General features: G+C 39.3%; 1 protein-coding gene across 9 annotated transcripts in view; it reads left to right on the forward strand.

Moving 5' to 3' along the window:
* Nucleotides 1–5,716: 5,716 nt before the first annotated feature.
* The window catches only part of cuedc1b (CUE domain containing 1b), a 28,074-nt gene continuing 6,675 nt past the window's right edge, over nt 5,717–27,115 (forward strand). The window contains exons 1-10 of one of the 9 annotated variants that reach the window (XM_026193182.2): nt 5,738–5,856; nt 8,648–8,732; nt 10,045–10,145; nt 11,268–11,912; nt 12,824–12,951; nt 15,424–15,550; nt 20,410–20,668; nt 23,860–23,925; nt 24,117–24,215; nt 25,019–25,112. In XM_026193182.2, coding sequence (XP_026048967.1) covers nt 11,601–11,912; nt 12,824–12,951; nt 15,424–15,550; nt 20,410–20,668; nt 23,860–23,925; nt 24,117–24,215; nt 25,019–25,112 — 1,085 coding nt within the window. In that variant the 5' untranslated portion in view covers nt 5,738–5,856; nt 8,648–8,732; nt 10,045–10,145; nt 11,268–11,600. Of the gene's footprint in view, nt 5,857–8,647; nt 8,733–10,044; nt 10,146–11,267; nt 11,913–12,823; nt 12,952–15,423; nt 15,551–20,409; nt 20,669–23,859; nt 23,926–24,116; nt 24,216–25,018; nt 25,113–27,115 lie in introns of all 9 variants that reach the window. The other 8 variants (XM_026193181.2, XM_026193184.2, XM_026193183.2 and 5 more) reach the window with 8 other exon arrangements.

Consider the following 27,115-nt stretch of genomic DNA (forward strand, 5'->3'; position numbering starts at 1 on the left):
TCATGAGTTTCCATTTACGGTGGAGACTTTCTGCCTGTTGTGACACAGAGGGATTTCTTCTACACTTGGAAAACTTGGTTGGTTTGACAGAAGGCCATACTTCAGTACTTCTAGTCAGACATGTTGAGGGATATCTTCAGCTTCACTGAGCCATGATAAGCAGGCTCAACAACTGGCTTTGTTAACTAAATATACTCATGCGAACAAGTTGAGTTCTAATTTACAAATTACATGATCGCAGCTGTGAATGAAGTACCTAATGTGACAGACTGAAACTGACCTGATGTGTCAGAAGCTATATTTGGAGGAATATATATAAATATATATTTGACTTAAATCCAGAAGGTGTTATAACACAGAAGAACATGTTTATGTATTTAAAGTTGCCTGTACATGTAAAAACTCCTACACGTCTTTCATTTTGGTTGGCTTTAACCATTTAATATATATTAACTGACAGTCTTTTGGTTTTTGTATAACTGCCAAGATGTATTCTAGATTGTGGGGGTGTGTATGTGTGTACATATATATATATATATATATATATATATATATATATATATATATATATAAAAATGGAAGACTGTACTGGAACAAAGAAAAGGGATGAAGTTTTAATTATTAAATATAAAATGAAACTTTAAGGCAACATTGGGTTTATTTACTGCCACTTATTCTTACACGATAGCCTTGATGTTCTGACCTGCACTAATAAAGTTCAGTATCATGAGTTGAGAGGAGGGGGGGAAAAAAACTTGACTTGGGCTCCAGAAAGATTTTGATCTGCTCCTGAAGTAGCCATGTATTTATTAGCGGTTCACCATGATGGTGTGCTTCTGTTAATACTGGGCTAGTTTTTTATGGGGGGGGACAAAACCTGTTGTCTTTAACAGTAAGAGCTTGGAGTCTTTAAAGGGAACTGATATTAGCCTACTGCATAAGAATTTATTTATTTAAGCTAGCTGACATGATGTAAGCCTGAGCATCTTTCATAAAGAGGCTTCAGAAGAGGAGCAACGCTTATTGTGGCAAGCTGGCTTGAATCACAAATAAGGATCAAATGTTCATATACTAAAACCAGACTTGCAGAGATGCTGAGCACAGGTCATAGCTCACCACTGAAGAGAACACAGGACAAAAATGTACTGCAGAGCGGATGGAAAGAAACTATAAAATGAACAGATTATTTCAACCCATTTAAAAACTGAAGATGTGGTTTTACTGATCAATGGAGCAAGACAACCATGCAAGAGCACTCTTCTGTCATTTGTCGAGCTGGACAGCCAATCAGTCCAATCACATAAAACTGCTGGTTTTTGGTTCAGTCTGTATTTAAATGGTGACATGATGAATCTACAGATTTTATTTATCAAACAGTAACTTGTAATGGTAAACTCAAATTGTCTGTTAGCAGTTCCTCAACCTCATTTTAACATGAAAATGTTATAGTGAGTTTGCAGGGCATGAATGAATCCTGGAATGGCCCACGTTTAAATGATATGGACTGTGTGCACTTCATTTTTTTAATTTTTTAATTTTATTTTTTTCTTTAACATGAATGAAATCACTGTTATTCTAGCAATAAGGCAGCTTTATTCTGACTGAAGAACAGATTAGGGAAGGGGTTACCTGTTGTTTAATTTTGCTAAGAACGTTGACTTGATACTTTTTGTCAAATTCTTGATTAGTCAAACTCAATGAATCTCTCATATGGTTAATTCAGTGGTTTAGTGACTCAACCCGTTCAGATACCTTGTGGAAGAAAATGGGTTGGTTGTGTTCAAACCATAACATTGAGTTATATGAAATTAGGCATGCATACAGTGTGCTTAGCATCAGCCCTATTGGCTTTTGCATTTTTCCATCCATCCATGTTTTACATGATCTCTGCTCCTATGTGTGTATGTTGGGGTTTTTTGTTTTGGGGGTTTTTCTTCAATTCATGCTGGTGTTTGTCCTCCTAACAACAATCCTTCACTACAGCCTCAGATTATGATGCTTTTGTTCATTTTCCTGTAGATAAGATGACTGTAATTTTCTATAACACTGAAGACAGAAAGATAAGGGAACATTATTTTTTCGTTTCTAAGATTTCTTCCATTTCATCCTGCCCCTGCCAGCTTTCAAATGTTTTCAAGCTGTGGGACTGACTATTAGGGTTTGTATTGCTAGTCAAGTCATCATTTGATTATTTAACTGGATGTTAAACTGTTATGCCGAAAATCAATTGACATGTACAGATCAGTTTTTGTTAGGATTATATTAAGTTTGATTTGATTGTACAGATCTGTTAGGGAAAAAAAATAAAAGTTCTTGAAAGTGGTTTCAAATCGTCTGGAAGCGCCTCGTTTTCTGTTTTCTTGTAGTATAAATTGTTTATACTGCTTTGGTATCATCTCAGAGTGTAATGGTTAACACACACTGAGCATGAATCACAAAGATAACCACCGTTGTGATATTCTTCATCTGAGGTCTAAGATTATGTCAAGCCAGCTAAGAAAATTTGGCTTTGTTGAACTTAGTTTGTTGTATACTTGAATGGAACTGATACCATTGACTGATTCCCACGCTCACCTAAATAATTCTGGGACAATATAATTTAGTTTATACAGTCCCAATCAAAAGTTTAAGACTTGAAAAGATATCTGAAAAATGGCAAAAAAAATATCATACTTTGCATGGTTGGAGCTTAAGGATCCACGTAGAGCTTCAGCATGTAACAAGAATAAATGGGAGTGAGAAAACATTTCTTGAGCATGAAATTTATTGAAAACGTTTAAATTGAAACAGGCTGTTTTACAGCTGATCAAAAGTTTAGGACCATGTGCCTTTAAAAGGCCAAATCAGTGCAAAAATGTGAATTCATTGTCCTTTTCTGTCATGTAGTCACACTGTCAGGATGTTGTGATGGCAAAGGCAAAAAAGCTTTCCCTTTTTGAACGTGGTCGGGTTGCTGAACTGCAATAGCAGGGTCTCTCGCAACGCACCATCGTTGCTGAGGTGGGACACAGTAAGACAGTCATTTGGATCTCTAAAAGTTGATTCTGTTCATCTGGACGTAGTGTTTTCAGTGGGAGAAATGTTTTGTCACTCATCCAAGTGACTTCTTCAGTCATTGAAGACTGAAGAAGCTACATCCAGATGAACAGAATCCACTTTTGGAGATTTACTTACCTGGATGATTGAGCATGCATCAAGAAAGTAATTTGGAATTTCTTAAATGATCCTGAGGGTTATGGAATAAAAAGGTCAAGCGGAAGACACCAAAATTTCACCAGCACTGAGATGGAGGATCCAGTTTGCTGTGTCAAGACACTGGCTGATCCTCAACCCAAATTAGGGCCTTGACTGGTGCCGACTGCAGCCCCATAGCCATCAGACAGCATCTGAGACCGAAAGGCTTCAAAAACATGAAACGTCTTCAAAGGCTTTGACTCCTTGAACGCCACAGAACTGACCGTTTGGACTTTGCACCAAACATGAGACATGAAAGGTGGAAGAAAGTTTTATTCTCTGTTGAGGAAAATGTAACCTTGATGGTCCTGATGGTTTCCAAGGTTACTGGCATTACAAGCAAATCCCACCAAAGATGTTTTCTACACAACACAGTGGTGGGGGCGCCATAATGGTCTGGGTTGCTTTTTCTTCAGTGGAACAGTGGAGCTTCAGGAAGTGCAGGGGCATCAAACGGCCGCTAGCTATGAAGAGAACATCCCTCATGACTGAGGGCCCTCATCTGTGTGGTAACGACTGGGTTTTTCAACAGGACAACGCTATAGTACACAATGCCCGCAGGACAAGGGACTTCTTCCAGGAGAATACCATCACTCTTTAGGCCCATCCTGCGTGTTCCCCTGATCTAAATCCAGTTGAGGACCTTTGGGGACGGATGGCAAGGAAAGTTTACAAAAATGGACAACAGTTCCAGACAATAGATGCCTTTCTTGCAGCTGTCTTCGCCACCTGGAGAAATGTTCCCATTCACCTCATGGAAACGCTTGCATCAACCATAATTAATTTTAGATGTGATCAACAATAACGGTGGAGCTACTCATTACTGAGTTCATGTTTTGAACTCTGATTGCTGTTTTGGGGGGTTTATGGGTTTTTTTGGAGGTGTGGTCCTAAACTTTTGATCAGCTGTAAAACAGCCTGTTTCAGTTTAAGCGTTGTTTATGATAAATTGCATGCTTAATAAAATGTTTTTCTCACTCTCATTTCTTCTTGGACCTTGTTAAGATCCAACCATGCAAAATATGATTTTTTGCCATTTTTCAAGTGGTCTTAAACTTTTGATCAGGACTGTATCTATCTGACGCTGCCAGGTTGCACCTCAGACTCAAGGAGCTCAATGATGCCCTGGTCCACATGTCGCTAAATTTAAGTATCATTTCATGAGGATTTGGCTCAGGCCATACATACAAGCATGTGGGCTCCATACAAACTACTATGCAACATTTTAAGTTGTGGCAACGCTGGATCTTTTTTTTCTTTTACGTTTTTACTTCAATTTTCAAGGTGTCTTTGAATTCAGCCCTCTGTAGATTGATCACTTTAATTTCCTGACTTTTGTTCCTAACATTATCCAGTCCATATACAACATGATTTCTCCCACCCCTTTACGATCTGATGTGTTTTGTGAAATTATGTTTTGTGAAGTGATTGATAGCTTATAGCAACAGGAGTAACAGCTCAATGTGGTTGAAAGTTTGAATCTGAAACAAAAGGTTGTGAATAATCAGCTAAAATAGTTCGCCCGACGTTTTAAGAAATAGAGCTAAAACTATCGACGATAAAGGACGAAAGAGTTAAAAAAATATTTATGTTAGACACCAACATCTAGTTGAAACTGAATAAACCAGAGGATGGATATTTTGATCCCAAAGGGTGACTGCTGAATTCTTTTGACGTACAATTGTGAGCAAAATTAAGTCATACAGTCTGTTCCTCAAAATGTTAATACCCACAAGTCAGACAAGCAACAGCCAAGCCTATGTTAATTATTCAGTTAATAGTAGCTTTGAGTCTCTGGCCAATCTTGTTAAAAAAAAAAAAAACATCAGCTCGCTTGAAACTTGCAAAACAAATTCACGATGTTTGTTATTTTGCATACCAGTTCATGATGTGGTTTCAGGTAAGTTATGAACGCCAGTCTGGGAGACAGAAACTATGGTGTTTTGCTCTTCAAACACAAGACTGGTCGCATCTGAAAATCTTGATTTAAATTGACGCTTTTCCAGTCTTTCCACATTTCTTTCTGTTCCATAAGCTACTTCAGCTCAAATTTATCTGTTCCGGCCTTGCAGTATCTCAAATACACATTTTTCATCATGTAAGACATCGAAAGACTTTATGATGAAAGACATTTTCAATCTACACCAGAGTTACACTCCACAAATAAGATAACTCTTTGTTGTCACTGCACAGTCATACTTAGTACAACGAAACTGGAAAACTGTCCCATGTCGGCACTAAGCACTACTAAACACAACATGGAAGAAACTGATGTTGGTGAAAATATGGGTTTTTTTTGTTGTTGGTTTTTTTTTGTAAATTACCTTCCCTGTTAACACTTAAATTAATTGATATATTATTTCATAAATGTTTTAACAAATAATATTGCACAGGTATGGGTATGTCTTTTAGTTTGAAGATCAGCGTATTTCATGGCTAACGTAATACATCCGGTAGCCAGCTGAATTTTAACGTCATTTCTGCTGGTACGTGTGTAGCTACTGTATTCCCGCAGCTATAGTTCTAATGTTAAAAGCTGCTGTCCTGCTGGTCAGCTGTTCTTCCTCTATCGCGTGGAGCATTGTGTGGATACTGTCTGTTTAACCGGACATCGGGGTCTCTGTGAGTTTTCCAAGCATTGCTCTTATGTTTGTTTTTTTTTACCCCATGTCGAAGGACAAGTTTAAAAGACAGCTTTAACTGTCGGATTGTTGTGTATGCTTGCTTACTTTACCGCTTATCTTTGTAAACAGCAGCTTGGCGATTTCTTAAAATGTTGTTTTGAACAGTATGATTTCTTGCGAGGGAAATGTACTACGTGTTCTTTTAGCATCTGAAATCCGATGAAACATTTTGAAAGTGTCTTAATTTAGGTTTGATGATGCGACTGCGAATCACTTACCGAGGCCTTGGAATGACGATTCCCTGCTCTGAGGACCCTATGTACCTGGTAGTGATTAGTTAGCCAATACAGCTAACATATCGGTGCTAACCCTAGTTTAATTAAAGGGAGCTTAGAATGTTACCCAGTGTTACCTAAAGTACCCCACCCCACCACCACCGCCGTTTTTCACTGAAATTGCGTTAGGATAAAGACTTAATATTGCGAGCAAAATATACATTGAGAGTTGGACCGTTAGCTAGTTAGCAGCGACCTAGTCTGTTTAGAGCACATATAAACCCTGCTACGGTACAGCAGCAGCGATATCAGACCCCCATTAAAAAGCTGTGCTACATTCTAAACTTCTGAGGTTTTAACATGTGACAGTCCAGGGTTTCATTGGTCTGACCCCGTTTGAATGTGCATGAACTCCACATTTGGGCTGCATTGAACTGGATTTATCAGTTCAAAATATAGGAGTCAGCGCTGATGGAGCATAGGGTTCACCCGTTATTACCGCGAACACCCGTCAGCCTTTATGAACGCATCTGCTGTTGTACTATCAAAATATCTGTAATTTCTGCTAGGGCTGCAACTGTCAATTTTTTATTTTTAGTAATCGGCTAGTCTTTGGATTAATCCATCAATTAATCGAGTAATTGGATAAAAATAAATTTTGCGCTATTAATGAGCAATAATGAATATTAAAAATAGAATAGAATAGCCTTTTCTTGTCATTGCACATGCATAACGAAATTGTAGGTGCTCCGTTCAAACTATGCATGGATAAAAATATAAATGGTAGGACAGTAAGAATAAATAACAAAACAAGAGGAATATATACAAAGCAGGAGAAATGCACACATTAGAGGACACAAAGAAAAAACACAGGTACTTCAAAATGAGCTGTTAGAAATGGCAATGTTTTAATAATTTAACTGCACAACAACATCTGTTAAAACAACTAATATAGTATTTTGTTGTATTAAAATAGTTGTTTTGTTTTTTTAAAGAAAACATTTTCGTAAATGCAAAAATAAATAAATAATCTCAAGTATGGTAATATAAAATAAAATAATATATACATGCAACGAAAACTAAGGCATAAAATAAAATTGCCTGTACAGCTCAGTGATTAGCACATTTGCCTCACAGCAAGAAGGTCCTGAGTAACTATGTGTTAGACTGGGCACCCAGACCTGTACCCTGCCTCTGCCACAAGGATAAGCGGAAGGCTTTCTTACATTAATATGTTGCAAAAATAGTTTTGTGTTGCATCTGCTGGATGACATAGATTAAGTGTGTTTTCATATGTATGTGTTTTGTGCATGTGTTTCTGCGTATTTAAGTGTGTATGTGAATATGAGAGTTTGTGTGTCTGTAAGCCTTAAAAGAGTGTGTGTGGTGGCTGCAATGAAGAAAAGCAAGCATATCAGCATTCTGAAGTTTGCCCTGTGCATTGATGTATAATTTTTTTGCTGCTGAACAGACATTATGATGGTGTAGATGTTAATAATGTTAATAATAATTCACTGTCCAAACTAACAGCCCCAGGTCACTGGCTCAGAGTTTTTTGGGGGAAGAAGCTGTTGTGAGATAATATTTGATATTATTTCACTTTAAATCTGTAAAATAAATTTACAAAAGCCTTGAAATAAATATGGTCTAAACTCACAAAATATGGTCTCTAAACCTGTTAAATCCTGTTTATTGCAGGTGTCGCAGGTCACTGAGATGGAAAGTGGGACTTCCGCCGTCAGCCTTCAGCAAGCGGCGTAATTAACTTAGTCTGATACACGGTTTAACCGTCCATCTGCATATTTTAAAGATATCCCACTTACGTGGCTTTATTTGACATTTTTGCTGTGTAAAACAAATGGTGGAGTATACAGCTACAAAGTTTGCTTTTCTTCACGTCAGAGTTCCACCTCTCAGCTCTTCGTGGTGTAAACAGACTCTGGCTCCATGTTAAACTATGCTAGAGTCATCGTCGCTGCTGCTGTTCTGTCAGTCTGTTGGAAAAACTGTGTGGGCTTAATATTGTGAAACTTTTTATTCACATGCTACTCCTACATATGGTTGTATTCCAAGTCTGTTTTTAGTCACAAATGTTACAGAGTGATGTATCAATCGAAGCAAATCATTTGTGTCAAGGATTTTTTATAATACAGTTATTTGAATTACTAGATGACTGGTTGCTACACTAATATCTGCACAGTTCAAATAACTGTCTGCACAGGACAGGGCTGTAGATTAACATTGTTAGCTCATAGTACTGGTGGTAACAAGGTTGCCAGTTTTGTAGCACAGAGCAAAAAGTTGTAGTGCAAGCATGAAATGTGGTGTTTTTTTAACATTGTGTCTTTTAAATATCTTGTTTGACATGACATAAGAATTGTTTGATTTTCTCCTTTTTTGCTGCTTCTGAGCAGTAGTGACAAAATAAAAGCTGTGCCTTAGCATCGTAAATCAGCCATGGAAAGTCATGTTTTCACTTGCTGTTGTACTTTTAAACCTTTCCTTTTCTTTCAGACGTACCTTCATTTGGTGCAGGTTCTGTGTTTGTGGTGCAGGTTGTGTGTTTGTTTTGTCCTGATGGGCTGGTTTTCTTTTAAAGGTTAGAAATATTGCTCCATTCTTTTCAGCGTGAAAATACGCTTCCAAATTCCAACTCCTTCTATAAGGACCCCCACACAAGATCACTTGGGGTCACTGCACCGGGTGTTCTGATTACCACAGGGATCACTGTTGCCTTCACCCTCCATATCTTCTTCAGTTCTTCTCTGAGGCCTTGGTACTTCTTGAGCTTCTCGTGTTCCTTTTTCCTTATGTTGCTGTAACTCAGTATAACAATCACTACGGCCATCTTCCTCTACTTGTCTACCACTCCTATGTGCAGGTTGGTTAGCCATCATCGGCAGCCTCTAACAATCTTCTGCTCAGAGCTCGATTTCTCGTTCACTTCTTTCATACAGCTTGATGTCAGATATGTAGAGGAGGTGGCTGACGATTGCTCCATTCTGTAGTCTGTATCCGTAGCCAGTCTTGCAGTGATCTCACTGAGGGATTCAGGCCTATGCAGAACAGCAGTGGGGGCAGGTTATCTCCTTGGTAGATCCCACACTTGATGTTGACTTGTGCAGTTGGCTTGAAGTTGACCTCTAGTATTGTTCGCCCCATCTCCTGAAGGCATCAAAACTATGAATGAACAGATATGGAATTATGTAGTAAACACCCCTGTTCACTTCAATTTAAAATAGGATGGCTGCTGCCAGCTAATTGCAGCATTTCCGAACCGTAATCATATACAGGTCTCACTACTATCTTGTGAACTGCTGCCATCCTTCTGTCACAAGTCACCCTGACACTACTCATCTCCACTCATTCCATGATGCCTGCACTCTCTTTTTATATTTCTGATGCACTCCTGGTTCTTTTTCCATGGTTTATCCCAGGTATCTACCTTCACTACCTCTACTCCTTGGATGTTGACCTTTTCACCTGTCTCCGTCTGAAGCTGGTTTTATGGTCGAGCAGAAGCGGTGTGTTCATTGTCAGCTTCAGTCCGGGCCCCTCTGCCTGCAGGGAGCTCTGCTGTCAGATGGAGGCAGTGTAGAAGATATGCAGGCCACTTTTGCTCGTGTTGTTAGTCTGTCAGGCAGCCTCGGAGAAGAGCAAATATGTAACATCCAAAAAAAAGTGAAGTGAAACAGAGTGTTAGAAATAATGAAACGTGTCCACTGCAGCCCTCATTTGTGCTTTTCAAGCTGTTTTTTGATCTTTGAAGTTCTTTTTTTCCTCCTCAGTTCTCCTTTTCCCAGTAAACTCCACTATACCATAAAACCAGCTTTATTTATACTCATGTATTTGGTTTTGCTCCTACTGACTTTCATTCCTCTTCTCTCCATTTCATACCTCCACCTCTCCAGGCTCTCTTGCAGCTGCTCCTTGCTCGCTGCAGATCACAATGACACCTGTGAACATCATAGTCCATGGAGTATCATACTATCACCACTGTAAACAAGAAAAGGTTAGAACCATTTTGTTATTCCACTCTTACCAGTCACCGTCTGTTCCTCCCAGTTCTTCAAGTACATGTTTACCTTTGCCATTTCATTTTTTCCCCTGCACTTCCATATGTCCTTCCTCATGTTAACATCATACCTAGCCAACACCTCATCACCTTTATTCCCTTTATCTACATGCCCATTGATGTAAGCTCCAGTCATCACTCGTCTACCCAGGGACATTTTTTGTTACTTCATCCAACTTAAGCCTCGATTATGCTTTCCATGTCCACAAGTCTGCTGCCTGGTTTTAAGTGACCTAAATTTTATAATAAGAAAGTAAAGGTGGGGCTTCGTACCAGTTTCCCATCTGTTCTTTGTGACCAAGCGGACTTGTCCAGAGAATTTCTATAACTGTGCACCAGCTACACGTGCCCAGGTGCTGAACTTCCAACCCAGTATCATCTCAAAGCATGTAACAGACATGCTGGTCCACCTTGTGGATGTCACATGAAATGGACCCACATACAGAAGTTGCAGTAAGCTGCAGTACAAGCCGTGGTGATATTTTATTTCAAGCCAATGTGAAAACAAATGATTAAAGAGATAAAACTCATACATTTAAATGTAAACAAATATCAGCCACCTAGCTTAATCTTACCTGACATAGAAGAAGCCTGAAATGTAGTTCACGCCTTCCTTGGTCAGTAGTGACTTGCTGGCTGTAAATATTTAATCTCCCCCTGGTGAAACTGCAGCTTCTGTATGCGTGCTCTCCAGAATTCCTGATAATGAGCAAGAGACACAAGTCTATGTTGTCTTAATATTATGTTAGCAAATACATTTTTATACTTAATTTTCTTACATAGGCAATTTACTGTCTCACAGCTGCTTTTTAAAAATGCATTATGTACGAGAACCTAGGAGTAGTAACTTTGTTAACACCCTTATGCCAAAATCACCTTACAACCTGGAGGGGTCCCCAGTGATGCTGGATATTTCCTGAGATGCAGCATATGGACATTAGTAATACAATACAGCTTCATTTCCTTCTAACTGATTGAGCTAACTTTAAATTTTATTAAAAATGGCCAAATACTTATTACCACCTCTTTCTAAGATGATCCTGTCTGCTCTCTCTGCAGGTGGCGGCTGTCATGTAGTTAGGCCTTTTACTTCATGGATTTCGAGTCTTGAGGATTTTGAACATTTAGTTTTTGTCACTATTTGTCTAAGTTCCTAGACATTCTATTATACACTTAATCATGTGTAATGCAGTCCAATAATGAATAGAACTAGGTTGGGAAAATTCTTGTTTTTCTAAACTCCAATCAAAATGCAATTTGTGTTAGAATGAGAGACTGACCGAGAAAGTAGTAAAAGCAAGTAAAACCAAAGGGGCCAAAGTGCTTGTGCTGGTAACAGAAGAGCCACCCTGTCAGTAGGTTGGCAGCGCCTGAGGTAGCCAGGGCGTGAGGATGACTAGCTTGTTTAAACGCAGTAGCAGCAATGGAGGCTCCAGAAGCAGCGGAAATGGAGGTGGGGGTGGCAGTGGACAGGGGCAGCTTAACAATAGCAGGCCAAGCCGACAGGTCAGACGCCTGGAGTTCAACCAGGCCATGGAGGACTTCAAGACCATGTTCCCCTCTATGGACTATGAGGTGATAGAGTGTGTGCTGCGATCTAACAATGGAGCTGTGGATGCTACCATCGACCAGCTGCTGCAAATGAGCATTGACGGACAAGGCTCAGATGACAGCTCAGACTCAGATGACAGCATCCCACCAGAGGTCAGTGGAAAGGGTCCAAGGGTACAAACACCAATACCTGCTGAGCTTGACTGGCTGTCAGTGCTGGCACTGTAAACCAAAGCATCCCCTGCATTTAAATTGCACATTAGGGTTCTGGTGATGACCAGGCTTTTACAGTGTTCATGTTTGGATTTGCACATGTTTTGCATTCAGAAACGTGAGCAAGAAATGTGACGTTTTGAGAAACATGCGCATCCAATGTATACAATGCAAAAGCACAATATTATGATGTTTGAACTTTCTTTGATGGTACAGAGCATAGTGGCTCAAATCACATGATAATGGCAAGGCAACAGATGGTAAAATGCATCTAGGAATACAGTAATAACCAGGTTTTAAGTTCAAGTGTTTAAGTTCCATGTGAAGGGATTAAAGGTTACAAAAATCAAAGTATGGGAAGTTTTAAAAACCAGGTTGCTATCTAACAGGATACCTGTAAAAGCAGTCACTGAAAATCTCAAGATGGCTCTGAAAAAAGAATGGATACATGTGATGAGATTTCTCAATCACATGTATTCATGTGATTTTTAGAAGTTCTGTTGATACAAAATTGTATTTTTTTTTTTTCATTTTCTTTTTTTAAGAGAATCTGTTCTATAATGGTTTACAGCCAAAGACTGGAACTGCAGAAATGTCCATTTTTTTAAACAAGTTGTATCGAATCAGATGTTCTTGTCTAGGATGTGGTCATATGCATGAAGGCACCATGACAAGTATAACAATAACACGATGCTAGTCAGTCTTTTTACTGAAAAGAGCATAGCTACTCAGTTCAAGATCAAGACATTTTGCACTAACTTGAAGTTTATTTAGCTGAAAAAATGGAAATCTAGCTGAAGGCAGCTTAAATCAATCAAAGCACCTAATCAAACAAAACTTGTGTTTTCTAGATATTGGAGCGAACTCTGGAGCCTGACAGTTCAGATGAGGAGGCACCTCCAGTTTACTCTCCACCAACATATGACATGCACATTTATGATAGGAAATACCTAGAAGCCCCACCAACACTATCTCCACGGTAAGTAACAAAGACTTAGGTGCTATGTTTTACATAATTGTTCTGTTGATTTTTTTAAATAAAATACCTCTGTAACCTGCTGAAGCCTCAGGCATTGCTTTTGTAAATAAAATATATCAAGAACATTTCTTCAAATGTCTCTTGGACTCAAAGATAAATTGTCTTTTTTTCTAGGTCAAAAGTCAAGGTCACAGTGACTCATCAACATGAGTCCATATTTCAAGAATTCAGATTCTAGTTATAACAAAAAAGTGAAGTGATAACATTTTCCCAGGTTAATGGTCAGTTTCACTGTAATATCACAATGCAGACACATTTTCAGAGTGGACATGGGTCCCTAAAATATCTCAAAATATCTTCAGTATTCATTGTCTGGGTGGGTGTTTCAGTCGTTGCAGTCACTTCAGTGTTGCTATTTTCACAATTTCACATATTTAGAGCAAACGATGCCTCTGTGCTGTGTATTCGAGGTGTTTTAGATTAAGAACAAACAGCTTCCATATATGTATATATGATCATGTTATTTGCTAATAAAATTTTTTTAAAACCAATGAAATCCTTCTAATTTTTATTGACTGTATAATAGAAACGTAAAAAATGATCTAAATAAGTGGCAAAGAAACAAATAAACATTGTACGTCTACCAAAACTTGGCCACAGTTGTAGTTGTGTTCATCCAAACCGGGGCCTTTACAGTGTTTTTATGCTCGCTGCATGCCTCTTGTCGTGGCTGTCATACACCGATTTTGACGTTTGGCACGCTCGGTTGAGCACCTCTCAATTTTTGTAACTGCTGTGTTGCACTGTGGCCGAGTAGGGGTTTTTTTGGGGGTTTTTTTTGTCCTTCCCTGAGGGCAAAGTCTTCCAGGTTTGACTTCCCCTTCCTGTCTCAGCAACTATTTCACAGTGTTGTCTGAGTGGCGCCACCTATCATTCAGGAGAATGCTGCTGCAGTCCCTTCCTATGCCTTAACAGCGGGCATACCGGAGTGACTGTGTAATGATCATGTGGTGGCGAGTGAAGCAACCAATGTATAACCAGAGATTATACTGGTGACCTTAGTTGTGCTTTTATCTTTCAGCAAACTGTGGAGAGTTGTAAAGTACAAAGGCTTTGTTCAAGGACAAAGGACATGGTCTACGTAGGCTGAGTCCTTTGAAGGAACCAACCCCTGAATTTGCAGTGTTTAAACACAAACGGCCCAGTACAGCTGTTGTGTGGTTTTCCTTTTGTGTTTTTGATCTTTTGTTTTTCCCCTTATTGTTGTTTCCTTTTGATACCTTATTTTTTTCTTCCAGGCCTACATTTCAGACAACCAGCAGTTGACCAACACATACAGTCCACACAAGGAGATGCATTCTTTTAATTTTTAAATTTTTTTTTATGTATTTATTTTTTGGAGGATTGCACATGTCTATGTACGTTGAATACCCTTAGTCCTTCAATCTGTGTAGCAGAATAACTACGCAAACTGACACAAAAGCAGTGCCATCCCCCATAAGAGTCCTTTCCTTTCAGACAGTGTATCCCCTGAGGAGGGTCTTTTCTGGGGTAAAAGTATCTTCCTTTTCATGTAGACCCTGGTCCATGCAATTGATGAAGAAATTTTCTCTGATGCTTTGTGCCGCCGAGAAAAGTTACTGCAATGTGAAACTTTGTAACTATTATTGACTTCATGCATTGCTTTAAGTGGCCATTTTTAAAAAAGGAAAATGAGCATAGGTGTTTCCCCAGTTACCACTATATGTGAAGGACAGTGTCACAGGGAATTCGTAGAACCTTTTTGTTGTGAGGTGAATGTCCTGCTTGGCTGGGGCCTTTCTGTGTGGAGTTTGGTCTGGTTTTTCTGACTTCCTCTCACAGTCCAAACAGACACATGTTAGGCTAATTGTCGATTAGACAAGTAGTTCAATAGTAAAACTGTAAAAGCACCATGCAAATGCCAGTGTGGGTCCGATCCTGTGCTGCTCCTTTAACATCTGTATCAGCAGCTATGATAATTCATCCAAAGATTATTTACTGCAGTACAATAATGCAGAGATATGTAAATAGTTATGGGGTGAAAACAGACAATACCAAACAGCCCAGCTCCTTTTGTGACTTGAACAAAAGGCAGCATAAGATTGTATGTTATATGCAAACACTGACAATGCTTTAAAGACCTAAACCAAGCAAAGAGTTGGCACGTCTTAAAATCGAATTAGCCTGTTTTAATTGTTTGACAGTATTATAGATTGTGTCTAGGCCACATTTGCAAACACTCACCAGGCATTTTCTCATTCATAACATCATTTTCCTGTTGCGATATATGGGGAAAAATAGATGTTTCTTGTCTCTAGCACTCCCTAGTTATTATTGTGAGAGCACCATATAAAGGATTTAAATAATTAATAATAGTTTCAGATAGAGACAACTTGAAAATGCAACTGGTAGATTTACTAATCTGTCCTGTTACTCCATGGACTCTCCTAGATCTAAAGCCCAGCCTCCTTCAGCTCACCAGCAGGTTAGAAGCTACCGTAACTGGAACCCTCCATTGCTTGGAAATCTCCCTGATGATTTTCTACGGATTCTTCCACAGCAGTTAGACAACATTAAGGTAAAAATGGGATTGTTTTTTCCCAAGCGTTCACGAGATGGCTCCTTTTTTTCTCTCCTTACTGTTAAATACTGTTAATACCATTAATGTCTTTTTCTTATGTTGGCCTTGTTTGTTTTTTGTTTTTGTTTTTTTTGTTTGCTTGCTTTGTGATACTGTAATATGTATGTAGTTAAACGAACAAAAACAAAATAAACCTGTCAGAGACAGAGAAAAGCCTTACGGAGTGGCTGAATTAACAATCTGGGACATGCTTAAAAAGAAGAATTGCATTTGTTGGTTAAGAAAACACCTTCATAACGTATCCAAGTCAAGAACGTTGTCAAGGAGGTAGTGTGTCAGCCTTCACTGACAGAAGATTGTGTTCTGACAGCCAAACATTTCTGATGTGGCTAAGTTAATTATGTTAATTATATTACTGGGGTCAAGAAGGAGAACATCTGGTGTAATTCAATGCAATTCAATTTTATTTATACAGCGCCAAATCACAACAACAGTTCTCTCAATGCACTTTAGATTGTAAAGTAGACCCTACATACAGAGAAAAACCAAAGAATCATATGACCCCCTGTGAGCAAGCACTTTGGCGACAGTGGGAAGGAAAAACTCCATTTTAACAGGAAGAAATTTCCGGCAACGGATGTATCGCCAGATGTGTTATTTAAATATAGACGTTTGGTATCCACAGGAATGTCAGAATCTCAGCTAAAAGCGTACAATACCATTTAAACAACCACCAAACAGCAAACAATTAAAGAGCAGGTAAATCCACAAAACGATGTAAACACAAATCGCTGATCGTTCACCCGACATGTTGTCGGGTACTGAAATCCAACCTCTCACAGATTCTGAAACTGCAGGTTTCGTTGTCACATTTTCATCACAGAAAAGTTTGTTTTTCACTTTCTTTTTTGTGATATTCTTTTTATTTCTTTTGTTGATGCAAAGACAACTTTAAAAGCATCACAAACATTAAAAAAAAAAAAAATCCAAGCCAAACGGAAACAGTGAAAACTGGCAGTCCTGATAGGGAGTTTTCTGAAACCGTCAACTCATCCTGAAATTTTACTGTCAGCTAAGAGGGCCATAACAGGGAACACCTTTCACAGTAATAACGAGTTACAGTAGTCCATCCTAGAGGTAATAAATGCATGAACTAGTTTTTCTTTGTTACTCTCAGACAGGATATGTCTCATTTTTGAGACATTGTGCAAATAGAAGAAAGCAGTCTTACATATTTGTTTAATGTGTGCATTGAACAATATATCCTCCGCAATTCTTCACAGTGTTACTGGAGGCCAAGGTAATGCTATCCAGAGTAAGCTTCTAGCTAGATGCCAAATTTCTAAGATTTTTAGGGCCAAAGTACAATAACTTTAGCTTTATCTAAATTTAGAAGCAGGACCACCGTGCCAATTAGAAGTGGCACAGTGGTTAGCACTGTTGCCTCATAGCAAGAAGGTCCTGAGTTGAATTCCACAATCAGGCTGTGGTCTTTTTGTGTGAATTTTGCATGTGTTTGTGTGGGTTCTCTCCAGGTAATCCGGAGGCCACTCCCGCTAATGCGTTAATTGGAAACTCTAAATTGCCCAGAGATGTGAATGCAGGTGTAAGTGTGAATGGTTGTATGTGTTAGCCCCACCCTAAGACATCTGGGATAGGGTACAGGTGCAGCTTTCCCAGCGACCCTGAAAAGGATAAGCGGAAGAGATGTCTTTACATCTGTATGACATTCCTACAGTTTAACTATCTGGCTTCACGGATAGAAGCTGGGTTCTATCCGTGTGTTTGAGAGAGTTGGGTGTTATCTGAATAGCAGTGAGAATGTATGCATACATTGCTATACCTAAGGGAAGCATGTATAATGTAAACAGAATTGGTCCTAGCACTGAACCCTGTGTGTGAAGAGGACTCTCCATTTAAATGAACAAATTGTAGTCTGTTAGGTCGAAATGATTCAAACCATTGCAGCGCAGTACCTGTAATACCTACAGCATGTTCTAATCGCTGTTATAAAATATCATGGTCAACGGTATCAAATGCTTCTGGCTACACTGAGGTCTAGCACGACAAGCACAGAGATGAGTCCACTGTCAGAGGCCATAAGAGCATCACTTGTAACCTTCACTAAAGCTGTACTCTGTACTTTGATGAGCTCTGAAACCTGACTGAAACTCTTCAAATAAACTATTTCTCTGCAGATGATCAGTTTACAATAGAGTTTACAATAAGTCTTTCAAAAAAATGTTCAGATAAAAGGAAAGGCAGCTAGGTTAAGTGATGGCTTTTGAGGAAGTAATTAATTTGATGGTTTGGAGGAAGTAATTACTGAAGTTAACTCAGAGAGATAAATTGGAGAAAAACAGTCTAAATAAATATTTGTGGTACACAATGTTAAGTCTGTGAGATTATGAGTAATCTTTTCTCTTAATGGTTAAAATTTATTTTGTGAAGAAGTTCATGAAGTCATTACTAGGCAACATTAAACAAATGGTTGCCTCAACAGTGCTCTGACTTTTTGTCAGCCTGGCTACAGTGCTGAAGAGAAACCTGGGGTTGTTCTTATTTTCTTCACTCAGTGCTGAATAGCGGGATGTTCTAGCTTTATGGAAGCCTTTTTATAGAGCAGCACCAAACTAGCTACAAATTTTTCAAGAGTGCAGAGCTGGATCTCCAGTTTAGTAATCCTAGCCTCTGATCTTGTTCGCGAGTGATGGGAGAAGGGAGCCGGAGATCGACAGACGGATTGGGGCTGCAGCTGCAGTGATGCGGACGCTGCACCGGTCCGTCGTGGTGAAGAGGGAGCTGAGTGTAAAAGCGAAGCTCTCAATTTACCGGTCGATCTACGTCCCTACCCTCACCTATGGCCACGAGCTGTGGGTAGTGACCGAAAGAACGAGATCGCGGATACAAGCGGCAGAAATGAGCTTCCTCCGAAGGGTGGCTGGCCTCTCCCTTAGAGATAGGGTGAGAAGTTCGGCCATCCGGGAGGGGCTCAGAGTAGAGCAGCTGCTGCTCCACATCGAAAGGAGCCAGCTGAGGTGGTTCGGGCATCTGACAAGGATGGGCACCTCCTGGGCGCCTCCTGGGTGAGGTGTTCCAGGCATGTCCCACCGGGAGGAGGCCCCGGGGCAGACCCAGGACACGCTGGAGAGATTATATCTCTCGGCTGGCCTGGGAACGCCTTGGTATTCCCCCGGATAAGCTGGAGGAGGTGGCTGGGGAGAGGGAGGTCTGGGCCTCTTTGCTTAGGCTGCTGCCCCCGCGACCCGGCCTCGGATAAAGCGGATGAAGATGGATGGATGGATGGATGGATGGCCTCTGAAGTTGTAAATGGGCTATGTTTATTACAAGTATCGTTATTACTCAAGGAGGCTGAGGAGTAACTAAAATATGACCGAGCAGGAAAGTGCAGGAGGGACTATGACCTGCGAGATAAAGCTTGCTGACACTGGGCGTGACATTTCATTCCAGAATGGCTTGATAGTCTGGAGATTTAATTGTACACTGCATAGATTCAAGACACCCTGTGTCACATGCAGCAAAGCATCCCCAGAACATGTCCATGCCTCCTCTGTTTTTCACTGTAGGTTCAATGTTTTTTTTTTCTTTGCTTCATTTCTACCCCTCGACTGTTAAAGGCTGCTGGGGTATTATCGTCACCCCACTGGGCAGTGTGGACACTCAAGTTTGTAAATGCAATAACTTGAGAACAAAGTGATGTAAGAGCTTCAAATTGACACAATTGGTGTGTCAAGTGTGTGACGAGAATTTTCAAATTGATCCCACAGGTGCATCTACTAAAAGTATTGAACAAGTTTGAATCTCAGTGACCTTGGTCTCAAAGTCAGAGTAAACTTTCTGAAATTCTTGTGAATATGAAGCTTGTCCTGAAGCTTGTCCCAGGCTATCGCACAGCTAACACGGAGAGACAGACAAGCGTTCACACTCAAATTCACACTTTTAGAATTTAAAATAATAATAATAAAATTATAATTTTATTTCATTTTTTTCTGTCACCACTGAACTTTTTTTTTCTTTAGTGGAAAATGATCAACAGTTTTGTTCACATCTGTGTACCCTGATCAAAAATTAGACCCCCTCCAAACAGCTGCTCTGTTTTTTACATGAATTCGTGTGTTGTTTATTTAGTATTTATCCTCACCATTGTCTTTTACCGCCTCATCCTCATTTGATTTATTGACCTGCATTTAACACACAGGCACAGCAGTTTTTCCATCAATTTTTCTTCACATCTACCTCTTAGTTTATTCTACAATACATTTGTGACAGGGTCTTTCTGTGTGGAGTTTGCATGTTCTCCCCGTGTTTGCGTGGGTTCCCTCCGGGTACTCCGGCTTCCTCCCACCGTCCAAAGACATGCACTTTGTGGGGATAGGTTAATTGAGAAATCTAAATTGTCCATAGGTGTGAATGCGGGAGTGAATGTGAGTGCGAATGGTTGTCTGTCCCTGTGTGTTGGCCCTGCGACAGACTGGCGACCTGTCCAGGGTGTACCCCGCCTCTCGCCCTATGACAGCTGGGATAGGCTCCAGCGCCCCCCGCGACCCTGAAAAGGATAAGCGGAAGCGAATGAATGGATGGATGGACATTTGTGGCCAGTGCTGGTACAAAATTTGTTTTTCATGCACTTTTCTGTTTCAGTTATTATTTTGATTACTTTTTTACATGGTTCTATGATGCAATGACGAACAGTCACAGGGATCTCATAAAGGGTTTTTTTTGTTTTGTTTTGGTCTTTTTTTTGCATTTTTGGCATTGGTGCCACTGGTTTAGACAAAATAATAGTAATCCTGAGTACAGATTGATACATACATTAATCCTTTTTTTTTTCTCAGCAGAGCTCTCAGAACAGTCTGTCTCAGCTGTCACCGTCCTCCTCGTCAGTTTCTTCATTAAGTCAGTGGACAGTGCAGTCTGGTTCTGGGTCTGCTGCCGGAACCACTGGGGGTCCTGGTTTAACAACAGCAGCTACAGAGCAAGACAAGAAACTGAAACAGTATCTGGAAGATGAGCGTATCGCACTGTTCCTGCAGAACGAGGAGTTTATGAGAGAGCTACAACGCAACCACGAGTTTCTCATTGCCTTAGAGAAAGGTATTCCTGTTCACAGTATACACAGAAAAATTCTGCCATTAATGTCAACATGAGCCTGCGAGTTCAAAATTCAAATTCAAATTCAAATTTTATTTGTCACGTACACAGTCATACACAGTACGATATGTAGTGAAATGCTTGGACAACTGCTCGTGACCTAAAGAAAAACAAAAAAGGAAAAGGCTATGAATAAGATAGGAAATAAATATGAAAAATTAAAAAGGGTAAATTTAACTAGGAAGGAATAGAATATAAATTAAGGTTAAAAATGAAATAACTGTACAACACAAATTAGAATGAAGGGTAAATTTAACTGGGAAGAATAAGATAAAATATATAAATTAAAGTTGAAAATAAAATAACTGTACAACAAAATACACAATACACAATATAGAACTATATAAGAATGTATGAAGAAATCTAAATATAAATAAATATATACACAATAACAGCAGCTGTACAAGTATTAACTGGAAATGAAGAATATAGTGACCAGTGTTGTGCAAAAACAAAGTCCAGAAAGTCCAGTGTGTGTGTAAGAACCATATGTGTGGGTCAGTACTGTTGCACTGCCTCGTCTTATATCTTATTGTACTTACCTGATGTATTGGAATTTAAAAAATACTTAATAAGATACTGTTAATACTGAAGAGCTGTCAAGTCCTTTTACAGTGTTGTGCACCTAGCCCATCACACTACCACAACCATGCTAATATGACTTGTTTGTTTATTTCATGAAGTGCAGTGTTAGTTTTACGCCAGATGTAATCGGATGTAATCTTCCATAAAGTTCAATGTTTGTCTTGTTAGCCACAGAATTTTTTCCCAAAATCCTTACGGAAATTTTTTGCCAATTCTGAGATCAGCCTTTTGCCTCTTTTGCACTAGCACCTACTCGGCTTGACTTGACTGTACTCTGCTCTACTTGGTTTTGGATGATCCACCTGAATGTAGATGGGTTTGTTGGACCAAGGCTGAATGAAAGTTCTTTGTTGTATGTGACACAAACAACACAACAAGACATTGAGGTGATGGCATAGCTGCTGCTAAACTGATGGTAAACGTTTGCACCTCTTCACTGGACTTCCAGTTTAATGGTTTAACGAGACAGACGTGTGAAGTAACTGCTTATTGATGGACTTAATCCACTAAAAACGTAATCATTGACGATTTTTCTAGAGTTAAACCCACGATTGAGTGGGGAAGGAATCACAGGAGGCTGACAAAACACAAATATGCCTAAAATAGAAGATAAAAACAACTCAGCGGCAAGAGCTAGCAATGTCTTGCTCGACTGGAAGCTAGATACTACCTACGTAATGGAAAACCCTAAGAACAGAAAGTCAAGTCCAGCTAAGTAGGTGATGGTGGAATAGAGGCTTTTGCGTTCTTTTTGGTCAGCAGTGGATTTTGCCTTGGAATTCTTACATGGACAGAGTTTTTACCTGGTCTCTTTCTTAGTGCTGAATTATGAGCAGTCAACTTAGTTAAGTTCAGTGAAAGTAAGGATGGAATTCCTTTAGTGTATTTTCCGTTGATGCTCTTTTGGAATAGCATTGGTAGACCTTCCACTACTAGGAAGGTTCACCACTGTTCCAGGTTATATCCATTTGTGGGTAATGGCTCTCACTGCGTTTTGCTGGAGTGCCAATGCTTGGTAAAGATTTGCAACCCTTTCCAGACTAGTAGATATCACTTGTGTTTTTTTCTCATCTATTCTTAAGTTTCTTTAGATTATATTATGTGTTGTGTTTCCTGCATAGCCTATTTCACTTTGCCAGACAGGTTCTTGGTAAGTTAGGCCTAGCGAAATTGAACTCAACTTTCCAAAAAGGTGGTTAATGACAGTTAATTTATCATTTAAATTACTTTTTCACATAGGGCAAGGTAGTTTTTTTTCCCTTAATGAATAAAAACATAATTTAAGTTCACATTTTGTATTCAATCCAGTTACCTTTGTCTAATACTAAATAGTGACGTGGGCGAGTAGTTGACTTGCTGACTAATCATGGCTAGTCGGTACCAGACTAGTTGTCTAATCTAATTGTTAAAATTTTAATTGATGCCCAATGCCTGTAAATTATTGTCATAAATGTTATGCAACCATCTGCCACCAGATAGCACATTGTTTTTGAGAAATGTAATAAATCTATGAATCTAGGCCTTATCTTTTTGTATTAGAGCATGGAGGAAATTAGCTTTCTCTGAAAGGTGGATGGCTTATCCCTTAGCAACAGAGTAGGGAGCTCAGAGTAGAGCAGCTACTCCTCCACATTGGAAGGAGATTGCTGTAGACTCCTGGATAAGGTGTCCCGACTGTGAATGTCCTACCAGGAGGAGACCCCGGTGTAAACCCGCAACACACTAGGAAGATTACATGTATTGGCTGGCGTGCAAACTAATCTATGTATATTTATTCGTATATTACCATTCTTTTTCTATTATATAACATTAGAAAATTACTGACTGCGAAAGCACACATTGTGTTTTATTTTTTTTTTTTTATTTTTATTTTATTTTTATTTTTTTAAGTTAACATGTTCTTCATTTCTTTTTTTTTCTTTTTTTTTTTTCCTTTTCCACATTGTGTTTTGCTGAGGACCACTGAATGTAAACATAATTGTTTAAAGAAAACTGCACAGTGCAGAAAACTGTTTTTTTTTCTTGTTTTATTTTGCTTTGTTATTGCCAAGGTCTGCTTTTATGCTTAAGTATTATGCTTGGTTTGTTTTTATTACTTTGGTTAAAGTAATAAAATTTAAAGGTTTGCTCTCATACAACACAGTATTAACAAAAACGCTAAAGCTTGCTAAGTCTAGAGAATGCTGGAACCAAAATCTGAAAAAGGAGAACTCTCAAACACATCTGCATATGCTTGGCAGTCACCCCAAAACAAGAAATCTGTGTTCATTAAACAAAACCTATTTTGGGGTGGCTAGTATTCATGAAAAGTCAACTTCTTAGTGATAGTTCACTATAAGTAGTGGGATATATCTCTGTACGTTTATTGTGAAAGATTTGCACAAGAAGTTGCTGCATTTACTTTACAATGTGCCAGAGCTCTAACAGTTTGCCTTTCCCAGCAGAAACTGAGATTAAGAATTTAAATTTGGGTCATATTACTTTTATGCTAGAGCTCGTCACATCTGGGCAACACACATTAGTGGTCATAACATCTGCTCTCTTTTTAGATCGCTTGAAGTATGAGTCAAAGAAATCAAAGTCCAATCATTCAACTAGCTTGGAGAATTCCACAGGTAGATATCACTCATCAAGATTTGTCTGCTAAGCTACTTTGAGCTCTGTCTAAATTGTACAGAGTACTGGTTTATGTGTTTGTGCATTCACTGTGTTAGCTGCATCAAAAATTTGCACTCAATATATCACACTGTGCATTTTTACGTTTGATATATTTGATCTTCAGATGCATAAGTGTACTGTGTGGTAGTGCTTCTGTGTATGTGTGCAGGAGACCAGTACTCTGGAGCTTCCATGGAGGCCATCTCAGATGATGCGTTCAGAGACAAACTCAAACACATGGGCAAATGTAAGTCTGCTGATTTACAGTAGTATTATTGTTTCACAATACCTACCTAGCAGGATGGCTGCTGTGTTTGCTTTGGATTACTCCTCACCCCCCACCCGACCCCGTGGCTTGTTGTGCTGTGGACATTTATGTACTTCAAATCAAATCAAATCAAATCACTTTTATTGTCACATCACATGTGCAGGTACATTGGTACAGCACATGTGAGTGAAATTCTTGTGTGCGAGCTTCACAAGCAACAGAGTTGTGCAAAATACAATAATGTAAACAAGCAAAATACAAGAATGGCTACATCTGAAACTAATAAATATATGTACAATATATAATAGTATATGCATTTCTGGATGTGTATACTAAATATTTTTCTACATGTGTGTGTGTGTGTACACATATTTTACAAATTAAATAGAGTAAACAATGAATAGAATATATAAAATAAATAAAATAAAATATACAGAGTGAGACATGTGCAAAACAGTGGCATTACTTTTATGTGCAGAGGAGTTTTTTTGTTTCCTGTTCTCATGCTGTCCTCCCAAGAGCTCAGCATGAGTAGAGGTCTCTTTTTTTCCTCTTGTACTTTCCCATTGTAGTGTATATTTCAGTGTTTTTCTGTAACGCTACCGATCTACGACCTGTATCCCCATGTGATGTCCGTGTTGTGTGTGTAAGGTTGGGGGGGGGTCCTATTTCACTGCAGGGCAACCTGCACGTGGCAAATAAAGCCTTGATTGATTGATTAGTATTTATAGTCATTTTGTAGTTTGATTAATGGAGCAGGAAGTTGTTTTTTTCACCTTCAGCAACAAGAAAGAAGCTGTTTGAAATTGCCAGAACATTTTCAGAAAAGACAAAGAGAAGAAAGTCAAAAAGGAGGACACTCCTGAAGCATCATTCGTATCCTTTATGTAAATGTGGTTAGGCTGAGATTCTTGTATTTTTAAAAAGGTTCCATTTCATGTTGTGAGGCAGTACAGTAGCTAAAACAACACATTAAATCAAAACCACTTTCAAAACTGTTATGATAATGGTTAGACTTCTAGTACACTACACACAGAAGAATTTTTTTTACTGTTGATAGTACTTGTTTCTTTTTACTGCTGTTAAGTGCTAATCGGTGACTCAACTCCTGGGTCCTCCGGTCTGCATGTAGAAATACCTTGGGAAAGATACTAAACACTAAGTTGCTCCTTTAGTTGTTTGTGTGTATGAGACAAAGCACTTAAAGGCATAGAATGAAAGTCCTTTGTAATGAGACATAAAAAGCAACACAAGTCTTTTGAGTGCTCAGAAAAGCACTATACAAGTAGCATTCCACGATGGACTACATTATGAAGAAAGAGTAAGAAGAAAAATTTAACTGAGTAGTATGTAAATAAGTAATTAGTTAAAATTGCAGAACGTTCTTGTCTTGTTTTAGTGTTTTAGTAATTAATTTGATAAGTGTTTGATTTCATAAGTCACTAACATTAAACTTTGTGTGTTGGTAGTGTTGTTTGATCATACAACAATATTTGGATACTTGCTAACCCCCTTGACTGTCTTTTAGTACACCTGAAGGCTAAAACACCATCAACCTGACACTCTAACACTACGTTCAGTTTAAACCAGTGTTTAAACTGAACATAGTGAATTGATATACATCTGAACTTGTGATCACAGGTGACATGAAAGGTCTAAAATTTGGCATTTTAAGCATGGTGAAACATGGTGGACAATTTTAGGCACAATTGTGTTCAGTTGATGCAATAGAGTTGTAGGAGGCTGAGGCTGTGAGGGGAGGGCTCCAGCAAGACACTGATGACACTTCCTTTGGGGTTCGCTCACACTTTCTTTTATTCCACACTTCCTCTGGTATACCATTGCGGCCATGCTTCCCAGTTGCCAGCCAGCTCACAGCTAGTTTCCAACTGCAGAAACCAGCTTGGCTCAGCTGTCTTCCTTCATCTTCTCTGAACCCAGCAAGCAACTGTTGGAGAAATGGGGAATGGCTGATTAGACAAAAACTGACATCTGTGTGCAAAACAAAGGGATATCTGCGTGCACTCTGGTGAAATGGCCCCATGAGGGTGGGTTTGATCTAACAGACTGGTCCATCTTTGAACAGCAGGACCTGGTGACTAGGGATGGGTATCGTTTAGGTTTTATCCGATACCGGTGCCAAATCGGTACTTTTGAAACGGTGCCGGTGCTTAAATGGTGCTCAAACCGGTGCTTAAAGAATGGAGAACACAAACTTTGTCCAAAAACCTCTCATGTTCAGCTGTTTTTTTTTTTTTTTTTTTGTAAAAAGATAACAATGTTAGCCTTTTCTGCAGCTATGGGGCATATATGGTATCACTCTTGGCTGGAAGCAGTGCTTAAACAATGGAAAAAAACACAAACTTTGTCCAAAAACCTCTCATGTTCAGCTGTTTCCCACTTTTTCTTTGGTCATTTTAGCCTTTTTGTCCAGGGTGAAGGGAGTATCTGCCATCAAACAAGAAGACAGCCGCATGTAGCTATGATGTTTGCTAGTTCACCTTACATGCGTTAATGTAATAACGTGGTTAGCCTACTCAACGTAAATTACACTCGAACAACATTAAGCTACTCACACAGAGAAGAACGGCTGCTGCTGCATCATCATCCTCATCATTTCTGCTACACTGGCAGGGCTAGGGGCCAGGACTCTCCTCTTCGGGTTTTTGGGGGATGTTGCTCTGGGTCCGATAACTGGCAACCCACCCAACGTGCACGGTGTGAGGTCTCGCAGCAAGCTATCAAATACGGCGCATTTCTGGGCTTTTAAAAAAAAAACGCTATGCGTCGCCAGGTGTTTCATCGGATTCTTGGTGTTACCTCCTTTGACAGTATCACAGTATCAGCTTAAAGCACTTGTTGCTGCTGAGTTTGCATCT

Source organism: Astatotilapia calliptera, chromosome 14, assembly GCF_964374335.1.
Source record: "Astatotilapia calliptera chromosome 14, fAstCal68.1, whole genome shotgun sequence".
In the NCBI taxonomy this organism is placed as follows: domain Eukaryota; kingdom Metazoa; phylum Chordata; class Actinopteri; order Cichliformes; family Cichlidae; genus Astatotilapia; species Astatotilapia calliptera.